Source organism: Cnephaeus nilssonii (assembly GCF_951640355.1).
Source record: "Cnephaeus nilssonii genome assembly, chromosome: 9".
Classification (NCBI taxonomy): Eukaryota; Metazoa; Chordata; class Mammalia; order Chiroptera; family Vespertilionidae; genus Cnephaeus; species Cnephaeus nilssonii.
Window position 1 is genome coordinate 53,647,040 of NC_137080.1, and position 16,592 is coordinate 53,663,631.

Sequence of the window (16,592 nt, forward strand, 5' to 3'; positions counted from 1 at the left end):
GAAGTTAGTCCACCTCTCCACAATGGGAATGATCTAAAAACATGTCCTTTTACTTGTTTTCATCTGCAACAAACACTAACACCATTATTTGTCTGATGAAAACATGAATAAGCCAGATACAGAAGTTTGTTTAGACTTCTTCCAAGAAAACTTTTTCCTTCGTAATCAGTTTTGAGCCCTCTCACTTTTCTCTCTCCTCAATTAGACTTGGAACTCACTGAAGCCTGGAATGTGCTTTGGAATATTTTTATTTTCCATCAAAAGGCTCACAATAATACCCTGTAAATAACCAGGAATCAAGAAATGACTTTTGAGTGAATTTATTTAGTCTTTGGATCACTGTCTTTTGTAGTGAAGTCTCAGTTGAAGAGGACTACTTACGAGTTGTTTCCCTCGGAATAATAAGATTGGAAGGTGTTTTCTTTCTTTCTGGAAGAATAAAATCTGCATCTCCGGGTGCAAGTTTAGGAAATGTAAAATTGATGTATTTTTGAAATGCCATTCTCGTTTCTTGTAATTCCTCCTCCAAGAAATCTTTCCAATTTGTCATAATTCCCAGTTGTTGTGCTACCGACACCAGCTCGTCCTGCGTGTTCACCAGTTTGTCCATCACGTTTCCGAGTGTGGCCTGATGGGCTTTCTCTGCTTCCTGAAGCACTTCCTGGACTTCTTCCTGCTTCTGCCTCTGAGCCATGCAATAGTAGATGTTCATTTCATGTTCTTTTTCCTTTACCAACTTGCTCACACTCTTCCTCTGGTCCTTAACAACGGTCATACCAGCACTCATAAATTCCTCCATGACCTTCCTACAAAGGATAATATGGGTTTGTAAGTTAGATGGGTTAGCCACTAAAAACAGATTTTGTCTTTCAGCACGGTTATATGAGAATTTATTGCAACATGTAGGTGAGACATCAGACTGAGACAGACTGGTAGAGACGGGCTTCTGGATTCCATTAGCTGTTAACAATTAAACAACATTTTTCAGAGTAGGGAGGTCGTCCATGGACTTCCCCACTGTGGGCTAAAGAGAGGCCACCAGTCTAGTGTCTGGCAGTAACTTTAGGAACCCAAGTCCACCTTTGCCAGAAAAATATGAGTGCAGTGTGCTTAAAATGAAGATACAGCCTTAGCCAGTTTGGCTCAATGGTTGGAGCATCGGCCTGCAGACTGAAGGGTCATGGGTTTGATTCCTGTCAAGGGCATGTACCTCGGTTGCAGGCTTGATCCCTGGCCCTAGTTGGGGCATGTGTGGGAGGAAACCAATCCATGTGTCTCACTCACATTGATGTTTCTCTCTGTCTCTCCCCCTCCCTTCCACTCTCTCTAAAAATCAATGGGAAAAATACCCTCAGATGAGGATTAACAAAAAAGAGGGGGAGGGGGGGGAGAGGAGGAGGAGGAAGAGGAGGAGGAGGAGGAAGAGGAGGAGGAGGAGCAGCAGCAGCAGCAGCAGCAGCAGCAGCAGCAGCAGCAGCAGCAGCAGCAGCAGCTGGGTCAAAGTTCCAAACACCTGGAGAAAGTATTTCTCTCTTTTTTAAAAAAAATATATTTTTATTGATTTTGGAAAGGAAGGGAGAGGGAGAGATAGAAACATTAATGATGAGAGAGAATCATTGATCAGCTGCCTCCCGCACACCCACACTGTGGATCGAGCCCGAAACCCAGGCATATGCCCTGACTGGGAATTGAACCATGACCTCCTGGTTCGCAGGATGATGCTCAACCACTGAGCCACGGTGGTCGGGTGAGAAAGTATTTCTGTATATCAATCCCACTATCTCCCTTTAGCCAGAAGGGAAAACACTGTACTCACAAGTCAGGTTGAGCTCTGATTTTGATTTTATCTGAGCAATACTCTATGACAGCTAACTCAAACCTTTTGGTCTCGAAACCTCTTTTTGTTTTTCAAATGACCAAGGAACTTTTGTTTATATGGGTTATAGCTAGTGACACTAACAGTATTAGAAATTAAGAGTAAGACAAAAATATTTATAAATTCATGTACAGTATTAGTAAATCCATTCAATATTAACATAACTTTCATGAAAAGTATATTTTCCAAATCAAAACAACTTTTGGTAAGAAAAGTGACATAATTTTACATTAAAAAACAACAACAATTCTTTACTGTCTGGGTTAGTAGAAAAAAAGCTGGACTTTCATATTGTTTCAATCTGTTGTGATATCACACATCGTAAAATCCTGGGAAATGCCACTATATATTCCTTAGATAATGAGAGTGAAAAGGTAAATAACACCTTAGTATTATTAAGAAAATAGCTTTAACCTCATGGACCCCCAAAAGGGTCTGGGGTCCACACTTTGAGAACTACTGCTGAATGAATTCACAGACTATAGCAGCCTACTGTGCTGAATTCTTACCTTGTGCCAGGCAGGTTAAGGAGCATCCTGTGCATCTATATTGAGTTAATGATTCCTCACAACAACCCCATGAGGTGGGCCTATTATTATACCTACTTTACTGACCAGGAAACAGGCTCAGAGAGACCAGGTAACTTGCCCAATTTCACGTCATTAGTCAAAGTGGCAAAATGAGCACCGAGACGCAGGCAGTCGGAGAGGTCTTAGCCACTGTGAAGGACTTCCAGTGGTGTCTCTGGTTAACCTAGTTTGGTAGAACCTCTAAAGATTGGAAATTTAAAAGCACCTATAAATGTTGGATTTAAATATTTATGGTTGTTACTAACTCCCCCCCCTCCCCGTCTCCTAGACTAATACAGTCTTTCCAAGATTTTCATATTGTTTCAACCACCTTGCCTTTCTTCTAAAGTTGATCCTCCAAGATGCAATTAGTTCTCATTATCTCTGATCTTTAAACTTGACTTTCAAACCTGACAGACTTCCCTAGTTTTGAGGTAAGAGGTTAAGGACAAATGGTTTAGTAGAAAAAAAGCTGTCTTTGACCTCTCTAGCTGCTATGCTATTTCTCCTTTTCCCGGCAACTAGGCTATATCCATCATTAATAACAAGGATTAACATTTACTGAGTATTTACTATGTCCTAGGGACAATGCTAAGCATTTTACATGCATTCCATTCCATTTAATTTTAACAATAACCCACTGAAGCTGGTATGATTTTTATTCATTACCTCTTATTATTCCCATGTAGCAGGTGAGGAAATTAAGGCTTAGAGAGATCTAGTTATTATTCAATGTCTCACAATTGATAAGGTGGGATAGCTTCTACCCTTCACCATTACCTGCTTCAATCATGTAAGAGGCCACTATACATTTTATATAGGGGAAAGGGTAATACTATAATAATAATTTTTTAGAATTGTTATTCTGGCAATATCAGGTAAATCAAATCTCACATAGGATAAAGTAAAGAGACCAATTTATACTATTTTGCAATATCCTGGGAGTGCAAAGTTAGGGTCTGAACGCATGGTGAAAGAGAAAGAAATAGGAAGAAAGAAAGGGATAAATCCAAGAAATATTACACAGTCGTTAAGTGCCAGAAGTTATGACTGCCAGGGGATAGTGGAGGCACAAAGAGGAGGAACAAAACCACCTTCCCGATTCTCGGCCTGGGTCACAGGAGAGCGGAGGCGCTGTCATGGAAGGGCCAGCACGGACAGAGGTGGGAGCGTGCATATTTTGGATCTACTTTAGGTAGAAGCGTTCAGCATTGGAACCAACCACCTCAACCAGCCATAGCATTCCTATCACGGAAGTACTTAGGGGGCTCACCCACGCCTGGCAGGCAGCCAGCAGGAAGGATGGCAGGCTCAACTCAATGACCTCCAACGCCCCTCCCAAGAGGAAGGGATGTCTATGCTTCTTTGTGTAGAACCTTTCCAAGCAAAGGTTCTTTTTTTTTTAGTATCTCCTAGATCATCTGTTTAGAATCTAATCACCTCAATCCACAAAAAAGTTTTCTGTGCATTTAACAGATTTGTCATAACATGTAAGAATGCTGAATCCTTACCTGAAAGTGAAAGTTTATAGACAAATAAAAGGTCTCCAGGCAGAATTCTAAACAGCGGATCTTCTGTCTATACTAATTTCTGCAATGCTCTAAAGAACACTGGAATCTAGAGTGGGTTCAGCTGACTGGAACATATTTGAACCTTTGTTTGATAAATATTTAAAGAATGCCTACCACATGCCAGGCTCTCTTCCAGGCATTTGGAACACATCAATGAACAAAATGGCCTTCCAGTTGCAGATACTTAAACAACAGGCATGGAAGTTCCCTAATCCTAGTCAGCTGATTTAATAAAAGGGGGGCATTGAAAATCTTTCATTCAAATCTCACAGAGAAAATGGAGGGGCGTGAAAGCAACGGAGTGAGGGGAGGAGCAGAAGCTGCGGTGTGAGGATTGGGCCCAGAGGCTCCTGCAGGACGGGCAGGGCTCCTGTAGATGGAGGGTGGGAGGGACGGGGAAGAGATGTCACTTTCCACTGCATTGGGCCACACTCATTTGGGAGTTACCACCTTCTCTAACTTTCTCCTGAAATCTCTTTCACCTTCCTCATCTCTCTCAAAAATGATCTACCATGATTTATGCCCGAGGCAAGAAATGGCCACAGCTGCAGCCCTCATTCCTATTGACCTGCAGAATAATAATCCTACAGGATTTTACTTTTGGCCCTGTTCTAAACAGTCCTAACAAGGAAGACTTTACCTGTTAATCATATACAAATAGATTTATTTGTTAGCTCAAGGAGCAAAGCAAAAGAGGTAAGTCCTAGACTAGGAAGCCAGATACAGAGGTTTCAGTCTTGTTCTGCCTCTACAGTAAGTGATCTCGGGCAGGTCACTTAACATGTGGAAACTGTGGTTTTCTTGGTCCAGATAATCACTAAGGCTCTTTAATACTGTCTTGTTTTAGCTCATACCACCAAACATTCTTTAAAAATATATATAGATTATCTGATTTACGTAAAAACTATTTGTGATAGTGCACATATGTAATAAGGCTGCAAACACATTAAAAGGGCAATGGAAAGCCCGGCTGGCGTGGCTCAGTGGTTGAGTGTCGACCTATGAACCAGGAGGTCACTGTTCAATTCCCCGTCAGAGCACATGCCCGGAGCTGCGGGCTCAATCCCCGGTAGGGGGCATGCAGGAGGCAGCCTTTCAATGATTCTCATCATTGATGTTTCTACCTACCTCTCCCTCTCCCTTCCTCTCTGAAATCAGTAAAAATATATTTTTTAAAACAGGGCATGGAAAGACACAGACCCAATTATTTTAAATGATTGCCTCTGGAAGACAGCGAGAGGTAGGGAAGCAGTGAGTCAGGACTTAGCTAATTTGCTCTATATATTTTCACAATGTCAGTTTCATCTACAATGTGCGATAAGATTTAAAAAAAAGAACACATCCACAATAGTACATGTTATAGGCTAAAAAATGTGAAGATTGACTTTTATGTGTTGTAGAAAAAATATTTCTCGATTCCTCTCCTCAGCCTCTTAAAACAGGGTATACAGAATGGAAAACAGTATTTAGGACAGTAGTTATTTTTTGAGAGGGAGGAGAGGAAGTGTTACCAATTTCCAACCCCTTCAGAGGGGTGGTTGGTCTTTGAGTATTCATGTTATTATTTTTTTAAACCACGCACACACACACACACACACACACACACACACACACACACATGCACACACACTCCACAATGCTTTACATATTATTCTCTATGATATATTCCATAATGTAAAAACACAATAGCTGGGAACTATCCACCTGTGTGCCTCAGTCTTATCCCTTTCTCCAAGTCGGTTTTGACAGAACAAGATACTAATTTGCAAATGTGATCTCTGGAATACCTTCTCTGGGCCTGGATGGCTTCCTGGGCCAGCTGCCTCTCTTCGGCCCTGGCTTTCGCCACAGCCTCGGTCTTCTCCTTGTGGCACTCCATCATGATCCTTTGGATTCTATGGACCATGCGCTGTTCTGCGGCCAAGTTTTCTCTCTTTAGTTCGTCTTCTATGTTTTGATGCATCTCTAACTTGGTTTGAGATGTTACATCCTTAAGCAACAGTAAAACTAGGTTTAGAGGCTACAGCTTTGATGTTTAAAAATGCACACTAAGAAGTTATTCAAATCATAGTTCAACAACCTGATGAAATATGTACTGAGAACACTGATGGTTTAAAAAAAATAGGGGGTATAATAAGGAAAATTTTCAGTTAAATGGCGCTACATAAAACCAGAAACATGCAAACTATATAGCATAAATATTTGTATAGACTGCTTTGGAAGGGAATATGCAGAAAGAGAAAATAATTGAATTACAGGTATCTTTTTCCTTGATTGTATAAATATCCTACAGTGTCATTTTATCTTTATACACAATTAGAAATATATACCATGATTCTCCTTTAGAAAGTAAGTCCTGGGAAATGGCAGAAATAATAACTATGCCTCCTGAGCATCTCATGTGGTTAATGTTGAACATTACTGTAGTCGCAGGAACCTGCCTGCCAATCCCACTGCCATTAGTGTGGAAGGACAGGAACAAGTTTGCATGCTCTGGGGTAGAAGGACCTATGGACGCCTTTGACCTTACTTCATAGAGTACAGAGAGCACACTTGAGCATTTCTCGATGATCCAGGCTAGTAGATAAAGGTGAGTGATCGCACTTGGCTACTTTATTCTGCACTTAGTCATTTTCAATATGAGTTCATAGGGCTATCTGTCTCTGTTATGAATGACCCCTGACTGCTTTGCTTCCTTAGATATCTTGTTATTGTAATTTTTCTTGTTCTTCACATGCCATTGGGCTAAGCACTCCCTGTTCTAACTGGTGTCAGTGAGCTCCTTTCTGTCATTTCTAGTTTCCGACATTTAATCTATTTTGGAATTGCAAAAGCAAACAAAGCACACCTATTGAGATCAGGTTGTTGAGAAAGTGTAAATACCCTTTGAGTTAGAAATGGAGAGGATCTGCTATGGGTAATAAGTCTGATGTCTATCTTACTGTCGGAGGACTTCATTAACTCCTTAGGGGATATTTTAAATTATTTTTGGGTTTCCCCAGAAATAATATTTTTAGTAATTGAGATTGTTGAGTAGTTGAGCCTTACATGAAGTATTATTGGAATGCATTTCTATTTGAATCCCAGAATTTGAAAATGACATCCCAGGCCTTTATTTTGGCTGGGTTCTGAATTAGGATTCAGAGAATTAAACCCATTCCCTCTTTTATTTAATAACTTAGTCAAACCAAAATCATTTATTTCACTGCCTCACACAGCATGTAAAATACATATTTAAAGTTACAAAAATAACTCAAGGAACTACTGTTTGACAGTGCTCTTATTCAGTGGAAAGTCTCCTGATTAAATTACCTTTACTGAAATGCATTTTGAGTGCATTTAAAGAGATATTATAATTTTGAGTTATTGTAAGAAATGGCCTCACGAGATCCATCATACTTACTGTACAGATGTTTGACAGACACACAACACAACGTCTCCCACAGAAGCCTCTCTTACGTAGTACACGTAGGAACATCTGAGCCTCTCTGAGTCCCTGATTTCTTTTTACCTTAGGGATGTAGGGATTCATGGCATTTTCCTCCTTGCACTGATTGCCAGAAGGCTCAAGGACCAATTAGTGTTACTGCACAGGCCCTCATGGAATACATACATTTTTAAAGTTTTAAATTCACCCGACTTCATTGTAATTCCTACTCTAATTTTTCTTTTCTCATTTTCTCTTAGCTCCCACTCTTTTACTTTTTGATATTATTGTATTTGACTAAGAGAATATAAACATCTCTTCAAAATACTATCTCCATTGGATCAGATCTTGAAGTTTTATTTAACATCAAGCATTCGAGACTTATCCAAATCCTTTACATCCTATTAGAGCAATACCTGGTGGTCTTTACAGGTAAGAATTTAATGGTATTTAGTTCTAAAGAACTCGGTTTTCTGCTCTATTTATTGGTAACCTCAAATTTTAATATGTGAGAATCACACAGGCTGCTGGTTCATAGCACTGCCAGCGAGTCTGAAGGTCAGGGGCCCAAGAAGCTGCACGTTAAGCTCCCAGGTGAGTAGGTCCTAAGGCGGGGGTTCATGGACGCCCCTGAGCGGTACTGATGCCTATGACAGATGAATAACCCCACACACCCCTCTTAGACAAACCACTCCTTCATGATATAAAAACACCCCTGAGACAGCAGTATAAATGTAAACTCCTAAACCCTAGATGAATATTTGAGAAAGGTCAACCTTTAACTTTTCCCTTTTAAATCTTCTTAGGACTTCTATTTTGACATTACCTGCGCCAACTCTACCCAAAGGCTAAATGGAGCACAATCTTTTACTTGAAGAACAGACATCACATTTAACTTATCTTTGTGTCTTCACAACCTAATGCCAGGAGTGATACTCAAAATGTGTATCCTCTCGCTGCGCATTGGGGCAGGGTCCTAGAGCCCCCTACCACGTTAAAGTGCTGCCCCTTTAAACTGCAGGATTTGGGGAGATCCAGGGCCTGGTGGGGAACAACTAGCGTGACCAAAGTATTAGGGAGTCTGAGGGGTGGTCATCAACTGACAGAGAAGTATTTCAATACTTTAAGAACCAGTGTGGCCGGACTGGCAGGCCTTCCTAGACGTGCTATAAATGCTCTACATTTTGAACTGAAATAGGAGACGGACAGTGGACCAGCAGCAGCCAACTCCGCAGGGGCCCTGGCACTGGAGCCAAGCAGGGAGGGGGGGCCCGGTACCTTTAGGAACCATGCAGCAGAATGCCCTCTCCTCCTGGCAAGTTTTCTGAGGACAAGGACAGTCTATTTAATCTCACCTCGTACAGATCTGATAGAAGGTAGCACTGCCCAACAATGAATAAATGGGCCCAGTGCCCCAAACTTATCAGTTCTGTTCTTATTAACTTTGGCCAAACCTGGAGCCAGACTTCTGCCACTCTCCCTCCAGCCTCTGCCCACGAATCACCACATCTGCGCTGGGTCCTGTCCTGTCCCTCCTGGCCACATGTGAAAACAGTTCTGCACCCTTTTCCTCCAGCAGACTTTGTAGCTGAGGTACCGAACTGAACAACCAGTCCCTGGGCCTCTGCCGGCCATTTGCTAATTACCTACAGTCCTGTGCTTGAACAAGCTAGAAAGGGCACCTCTCCCCACCCCTCCCCCACCCTCCTATTGCATGACCTCTGGTCTTGAAGAAAATACTTGAGAAACAGCTCAGGGCTCCCTTTTGGCACCACAGTAAATGCAGACTTAGGTAAAAGGATACAATCAGAGAGCCCAGGAGAGGAAAGAGAACAGCACATTTCCTTCCTTTAACCCTAACTGAGCACTTGCTAAGTCACACACTGTGCTGGTCACTGGGCTAGATGGTAAGAGACAGACATGCCCTCGTGGAGGCTGCAGTCAAGTGGGGATCAGACACTCAACCAGTGGTCGCACAATCCAATTACAACATGACGGTGGCAACTGCTGTGAAAGAGGACGGGGTGTCAGGGACAGTATACAGGGATGTGGGCGGGGGCGGGGCAGAGCTGGTGGGTAAAGCGTCCTGTGCGTAGTGATGTCTGAGCTAAATCTGAGGGAGCGGAGGAAGCTCAACCCAGCAGGCACCAAGGTGAGAGGTGCACGGTGCGCTCAGGTCCGAGGACCCACGGAAGGGCAGTGAGAGGAGGGAAAGAACAAGTGGCAAGGGATGTGGTAGGTCAGGGGGACAGGGGCGGCTCCTTGGGGCCCGGAAACCCCCTAAAGGTTTGGGCTTATGACCCCAAAGCTTGTGGGATTCTGCGCCCACTGAGTGCTCAGCAACTCTTCTATGACAGTCCGGGACCTCCCAGCCAACCTCCAGAGACAGCCGTCTAGATCTTACACGTTACTGGTTTTCACTTATTCCCTTGCCAGAGCTTTTAGTAATTTCAGTACTTTTAAAAAGACAACAAGCCACTATAAAAACCTGTATTTTTTTCTGATGTTCCTCTTCCAGAATCTGAATGTTGATGTTATGTTTGTCATTTGCTTCTTCAAGTGCTTTCTCCACTGCTTGCTTTTGGCGTTCATCGGCCTTTGAAAGAAAGAGTACATTTATTTATTAGTATAATAGCTTATGTTTACTAAAAATTAACAAACACCATGGGGCCTCTAATTACTTGCCCTGTTCCCATCTCAAACCTCCCCCAGCAAACTGTCTGCGTGGGCCAGATGCCCTCACAGACCCCAACAGTGGTAACCTTGCAGTTTCAGGAATCGCTATAGAGAGCTGGACTGGAGGCTACTAGGTGGTCTTTTATTTTTTGTCACTCTATTTCTTACTTAATCTGACTCTGAAAGTAATATGTGCTCATTGCAGAAAATCTGAAAACTATAGAGAAGTAGAGATACACAAAGCTAGAAATTACTGAGAAAGAGGCTGAATACCATCCCACATCCCCTGCATCAAGTCTTCAGAAAACTCATGATTTTATTTGAATGCCCAGATCATTAGATTACTAGTATTCACATTGTAGATTACCCACAAAAGCATTCCCTTGTATGAGCGTGTATAATCAATAATTCACAAGCAATTTAAATTTTACTGCTATTGGTAAAGACAGGGGACTACTAAGCGTATTTTGGCTCTAGCCGGTTTGGCTCAGTGATACAGCATCAGCCTGTGGACTGAAGGGTCCCAGGTTCCATTTTGGTCAAGGGCATATGCCCAGGTTGCAGGCTTGGTCCCCAGTAGGGGGCGTGCACTAGGCAGCCAATCAATTATTCTCTCTCATCATTGATGTTTCTATCACTCTTTCCCTTCCTCTCTGAAATCAATAAAAATATATTTTAAAAAAAGGAATATTTTGGACTTTCATACCAAGCTTTTCCTGGCACTAATATTGGACAATTCCAACACTCTTTGCTATAATACCATTTTTATAAAGAAACAGAGAAATAACATTCTAAGTGCTGAGACTTGTCCTGCTCTCAAGGATCATTTCTCTTTAGGAAGTCACTTATGTCATTCTATGTATGACTGGAAGAAGTAGGGGCTAGATGATTGAGATTTTGCTTGTTAGGTATCTGGGATCTGACTGTGAGCCCAACACACTCTGCCTGACTATATTGTTTCCAACAAATCCAAACAGTGAAAGAAAGGTTAATTTAGCTTGATTTGCAACTTTTTACCTGAGCCCACAAACCAGCTTCTGCTAGTGCAATACGTTCTTGGAATACAGCCTCTTGAAATAGTTCTTCTTTATACAAAAGATCTGCCCCGATATCTGTGTATTCGAAGAGAAAGAATTAAAAGTGTCCACGGATGTTTCTTGGCTTCCCTTTTCACTATGATCTAGTTATTAGAGTCATCTTATATATATGTATATATATATGACATATATATGACATTTTTAAGAGATGTCAATCTTTTCTTTAAAGATACCGAAAAAAGGGCTAAGTTGTTTCCTAGTTGACTAGGAGGGAGTGCACAGCTCTGTTTGGCCTGGATGGAGGCAGTGATGTGATGTCAGTCCACATGGTGGGCAACTGGGGAAGGAAAGTGGCAAAAAGGTGCCCATTTTGTACTCCTTCTAAAGAAGAATATCAAGTGAATATTTAAGATTATCCAGCTCCTCTCTCCCTGCTCATATCTAGGTGTTGATGTTACCTCCACCCAGACAGTGGTAGTAGAACGCCTTAATATGTTACATGCCTTTCTTCAGTGTGTAGGTTTTCTTGGGTTTAGCTGCTTCAGTTGTGGAGTGAATTAAGGGGTAGTTTAGAACTTCTCCATCAATGATCTAATTTAATTTCCAAATAATAATATTCTCACAATAACTCCCTCCCTACCCAAACAAGGAAATGAAATCCTAAAGAGGTTAGAGGACCACACAGTATCAGATAGCTAGGGACAGAGTTGGACCTCGAGCCACAACCGGAGTCCACGGAGCGGGGCACAGGGTTCTCTCCATCTTCTCCTACCAGACTGTGTTGTCAGAGGTGATGACGAACCCTATAAGCGTTGAAATCACACACAGTGATCTTTCTCTCCAATCCAAACTCTTAGTGTTTATTCTTTATTCCACTCATTTCTCACATCTAAGATTTGTTGAATTACTAACTTTTCATGTGATTAGGTCTTTTTAAAATATATTTTATTGATTTTTTACAGAGAAGAAGGGAGAGATAGAGAGAAACATCGATCAGCTGCCTCCTGCACACCTCCCACTGGGGATGTGCCCACAACCAACATGCCCTTGACCGGAATCAAACCTGGGACCTTTCAGTCCGCAGGCCGACGCTCTATCCACTGAGCCAAACCAGTCAGGGCATGTGATTAGGTCTTGATGATCAACTTCCTAAAATTACAAAGCACACCCTATACTGCAGTGTTATCTCTCATCATGCCGAGGTTGGCAATAAGCACAGATAAGACATTGCGGACTCAGGTGTTTGTCTGCCCAACATCTCTTCTCTACCTCTGGTAACAGGACCCATTTCTCTCAAGAACTTCCCTCTCTCACTTCAGGATAGCTACATGATAAATTTCATGAAACTATACATGAGGGGTGGGAGAGTTGGGGGGGAGGGGGTAGTGGGGAAGAGTGCATATAAGGCCCGGGCCTGAGTTAAATTTAAATGTATTGTTCAATACCAATTTCCCAGTTTTGACAATGTACTAGTGTTATGTAAGATATCAATAAGAGAATCTAGACAAGGCGTCTATTGTTCTATTTTTAAAATTTGTGAGTCGTAAACTATTTCTAAATAAAAAGCTATTAAAATATGTAAAAATATTTTTAAAAATAGGCCCTAGCTGGGTAGCTCAGTTGGTTAGAGTGTCATCCTGATAAGGTTGCGGGTTCAATATCCAGTCAGGGCACATACAAGAAGCAATCAATGAATGCATAAATAAGTGGAAAAACAAATTGTTTCTCTTTTTCTCTCTAAAATCAGTAAGTAAATAAATAAAATAATAATTTAAAAAATAAAAACAACACATGCTGAGGCCTGATTCTAAAGGTTCTAATTTAGTGGGTCTGTGTTAGATTAGTATTAAATCCAATGAGTCTATGTTTGGATATTCATAGTAAAAACAAATTTTTAAAACTTCTGTATTGTACTGCTAGGCTTGAGAACTACTGCCCTATGCAATACTCATTAGCATTTATATAGACATTTCAACATGCCTTTGAGTTTACTTATAAAGAACATAGAATATTGACTCTTTTGACTTTAAATAGTCAATGACAAATGCACTGAAAAGAAAAGATTAATTTCTAACTAGTTAGATTTAATGTATCCACTTAATGTTTGGATTCAGATATCCCAGAATGTATAATGAATCAATCAATAAAAGCTTATCTAGAAATGGCTATCCACTGTCCTGGGTGTAAAAAGTCAAATCATTTTAGAGTTAATAGTTAATAAGTCATATTAAACATTTACTAAAGTTAATCAGTTTTGGTACTGATATTTTTAGAGGATGATTCCAATTTGATCTCCCCCTACAATTTTGTTTTTTCAAAACACCCTCTATTCTCTAGCTTTTATATTTTAAAAAATCAGGAGTGAAGTTAAATCATCACTGGTTTACCATGTTAAAGGGAAAAAAAATCAGAGGAGTATTTTGAGAGTCCTTAGGAAAACATTTCAAAGGCCCAAAGTCAAACTGAAAACTCTGATGAGACTAAGGAAAGAGGGAAACCTATTAATTACAACTTGATTTATTACAAGTGTATATGTAGTTAATATTCTCATGTTATCTACATGTATCTACCTTTATGTCACTGGCTACTAATATAGTTTCTTTCACCCATTTATTAAGGTATTAGGGATATTTCCTCTCCTATGTGTGTAGCAAGTGCCCACGTATGGGCAAGGACATAAAGAGCTCCCACTTACTATTGTGTGCCAGGCTTTATAAGAGGCACAAATACAGGGTTGGGGGAAAGTGGATTTACAGTTATTCATATGGAAAATGATATAATAATTAATTTAAAAATAATACAAGAATAAACTCTGTTTCACGGACTCACAACTATGAAACTACTTTTGCCCATAAACACTGTATTTCTTTAAAGCCTCATAATAAACCTGCAAGGTATCTATTAATATCCCTATTTACATATAAGTTTACAGATTGAGAAGCTAAGTATCCTGTCCAAGACACACAAATGGTAAATGGAGAAACTAGATTTCAACCTGTGTTCTCATGACAAACAGATACCCCTATAGGACAAGCAACTTTGATCAAGAAAGCTGATAAAAGTATGTATGACAGGAAGAAAGACATACAATGCTATAAACATTAGAACAAAAGCAAACAACGAAGTCACTTACCCAGTATATCTTTGTGAGTGTAAAAGCGTGTCTTAAATGGCTTGTATTCATGGATCTGTTTGAAGATGTCCCCTAAAGGAGCTGGTGGAATTATTTTATTACAAACAGCACAGCAAACAAAACTGGTGTAATTTGAATTTCTGATCATAATTAAATTTAAGATGTCTTTTCCTATGTACAGTTATAATACTCTTAGGAGCATAAAAAGTAGTGTTGAGAAAAGCTGGATGTTCAGAGAGGCCCAAGAGTCTAGGACGATGCTAGAGGCTGGTAAGGATGAAATGGTTCACCATGATTAGGTAGTGGGTATGCGCCGAATGTGAAAGAATGCTACTGAAAGCCTCTGCATGTAAGGTTGGGAAGATTTAAGCAGCTGCTCCCTCCTAGACCCTAGCATTAAATTGTTAACTGACTTAGCAACTGTTGCTAGGTAAGACAAGCTTTGCTCATAAAAGCAACTAGAAATGGTAAGAAGTGTAGCATGGTACAGCCACTCATTTCCCAAATACTTTCTGTATTAGTTTCTTATTGCTGCTGTAACAAATTACCACATATTTGGTGGTTTAAAACAACACAAATTTATTCTTTGGTCCGAAGTTCAAAATGAACCTTATGAGCCTAAAATTAAGGTGTCAGTAGGGCTTTAGGGAAAATGTTTCCTTACCTTTTCCAGCTTCTGTAGACCACCCACATTGCTTGGCTCATGGCCTTGCATCCTATAGCCTTTTCTCCCCATTTGCACGGTGACATCGCTTCTTCCTCGGATCTTCTGCCTCCCTTTCATAAGGACCTGTGTGAGTATATCAGGCCTACCCAGATATTAAATTCCTTAACTTAATCACATCTGCCAAGCCTCCTTTGCTATATAAGATAACAGACTCACGGGTTCCAGGGATTAGGACATGGACATCTTTGGAGGTAGGTGGGGAAGGGGAGCATTATTCAGCCCACCACACTTTCTTTTAAGTGATAAAAGAATTTATTCCTTTTAGATCAGCAAAGGAGGGAGTTTAATTTTTTCCCCAGGTGATCTATAATGTGGTTTTATGCCATGGCAATAAAACTGGGAAATATCACAGTATTTTAAAGAAAAAAATTATTTTTATTAAGTCAGCACTCAGAATTACTAAGCCTGGTTTTTGAAATCACATCTATATATATAAAAGCCTAACATGCAAATTGTCCCCGCAGGAGTTTGACCGGGAGACCGATTGCTCACTATGACATGCACTGACCACCAGGGGGCGGCGCAGAACAGAGGAAGGACCCAACCAGCAGCTGGGGAAGGGAGGCCCCCGCCAGCAGCTGGAAGGAAGGCCCCGGCAGGCAGCTGGAAGGCCCCATTGGCCCTGATTGCTGGCCAGACCTAGGGATCTCTAGTAGTTAAATAATTTACATAGTTAAATAATTTGTTGCCCTCATTTTAAAATGTAAAGTCCGCATCCCAAGAACCCCCAGGCACCTGACAAACGGACAGATTGGTCACCTATGAAAGATAAGTCTATAAGCCAATAAATAATTTAACTATTTGCTTCAGGGAATTGTTCAAAACCAATTTATTGATTAAACAGCTTGCTCCTCTGGGCAAATAACTCCTCTGTCAGAACAGATTGATTCCCAGGGCAAAAAGGTCACTTGCCCCTTATCAATCAAGACTTGCTTCAAGACCTAATCTATTACCGAGTTTTGCCTAATCTCGGACAGATTCCCACATTAAAAGACCTCCTTTAACTGCTTGAACCCATACTCCAAAATGCTGTCAATATTTTGCCCTAACCATCCCCTTCTTGGACATGACTGACTTTGACAAAGTGGCACTTTCCCTTAGAGAATGAATAAGAACACCAACACACAGCCAGTCAGTCAGTCTTTGACACGCTACACACACAGACTGTGCTCTAACGTGTAACCATCCTGTAAAAAGTATCATAGTTAGGTACTCCTTCCTAAAATTCAATGGGACTTTTACCTCACACTATTTTTCTTTCACAACCATGTGCCTCACTGAATCTACTGCTACCTCAGCTCATTCATGTGGACATCCACATGGCTCAAGGCTGTAGCCTGTGCACTTCCTGCTCCGATAATCCTCGATTGTTCACCTAATATCTCCCCCACCAAGTATCAACTTACTTTGCTGAATACTAGAAGAATTCTAAGAGGATAATGTGATACTAAATATGTAAGTTGAAAACAGAATTCAAGTTCATTAATAACCAAAGTCTATAGGGAAATCACAATTATTAAGCAAAACATAATACTTTACATTAAAAGGCATTTTGTCCTGGCCCCTGTTGTTCAAT

The 16,592-nt window shown here is 40.8% G+C and overlaps 1 protein-coding gene across 1 annotated transcript; it reads right to left on the reverse strand.

Annotated features, from left to right (window-relative positions):
• Nucleotides 1–260: 260 nt before the first annotated feature.
• On the reverse strand, nucleotides 261–14,960 carry LOC307104813 (uncharacterized protein C6orf163 homolog). Its single transcript, XM_079779989.1, has 5 exons — nucleotides 14,290–14,960; nucleotides 11,137–11,231; nucleotides 9,932–10,039; nucleotides 5,804–6,006; nucleotides 261–806 (listed from the first exon to the last, which is right to left on the reverse strand). The coding sequence occupies exons 1-5, from the start codon at nucleotides 14,435–14,437 to the stop codon at nucleotides 374–376; spliced, it is 987 nt and encodes a 328-aa protein (XP_079636115.1). The 5' UTR covers nucleotides 14,438–14,960; the 3' UTR covers nucleotides 261–373.
• Between the last annotated feature and the right edge of the window lie 1,632 nt (nucleotides 14,961–16,592).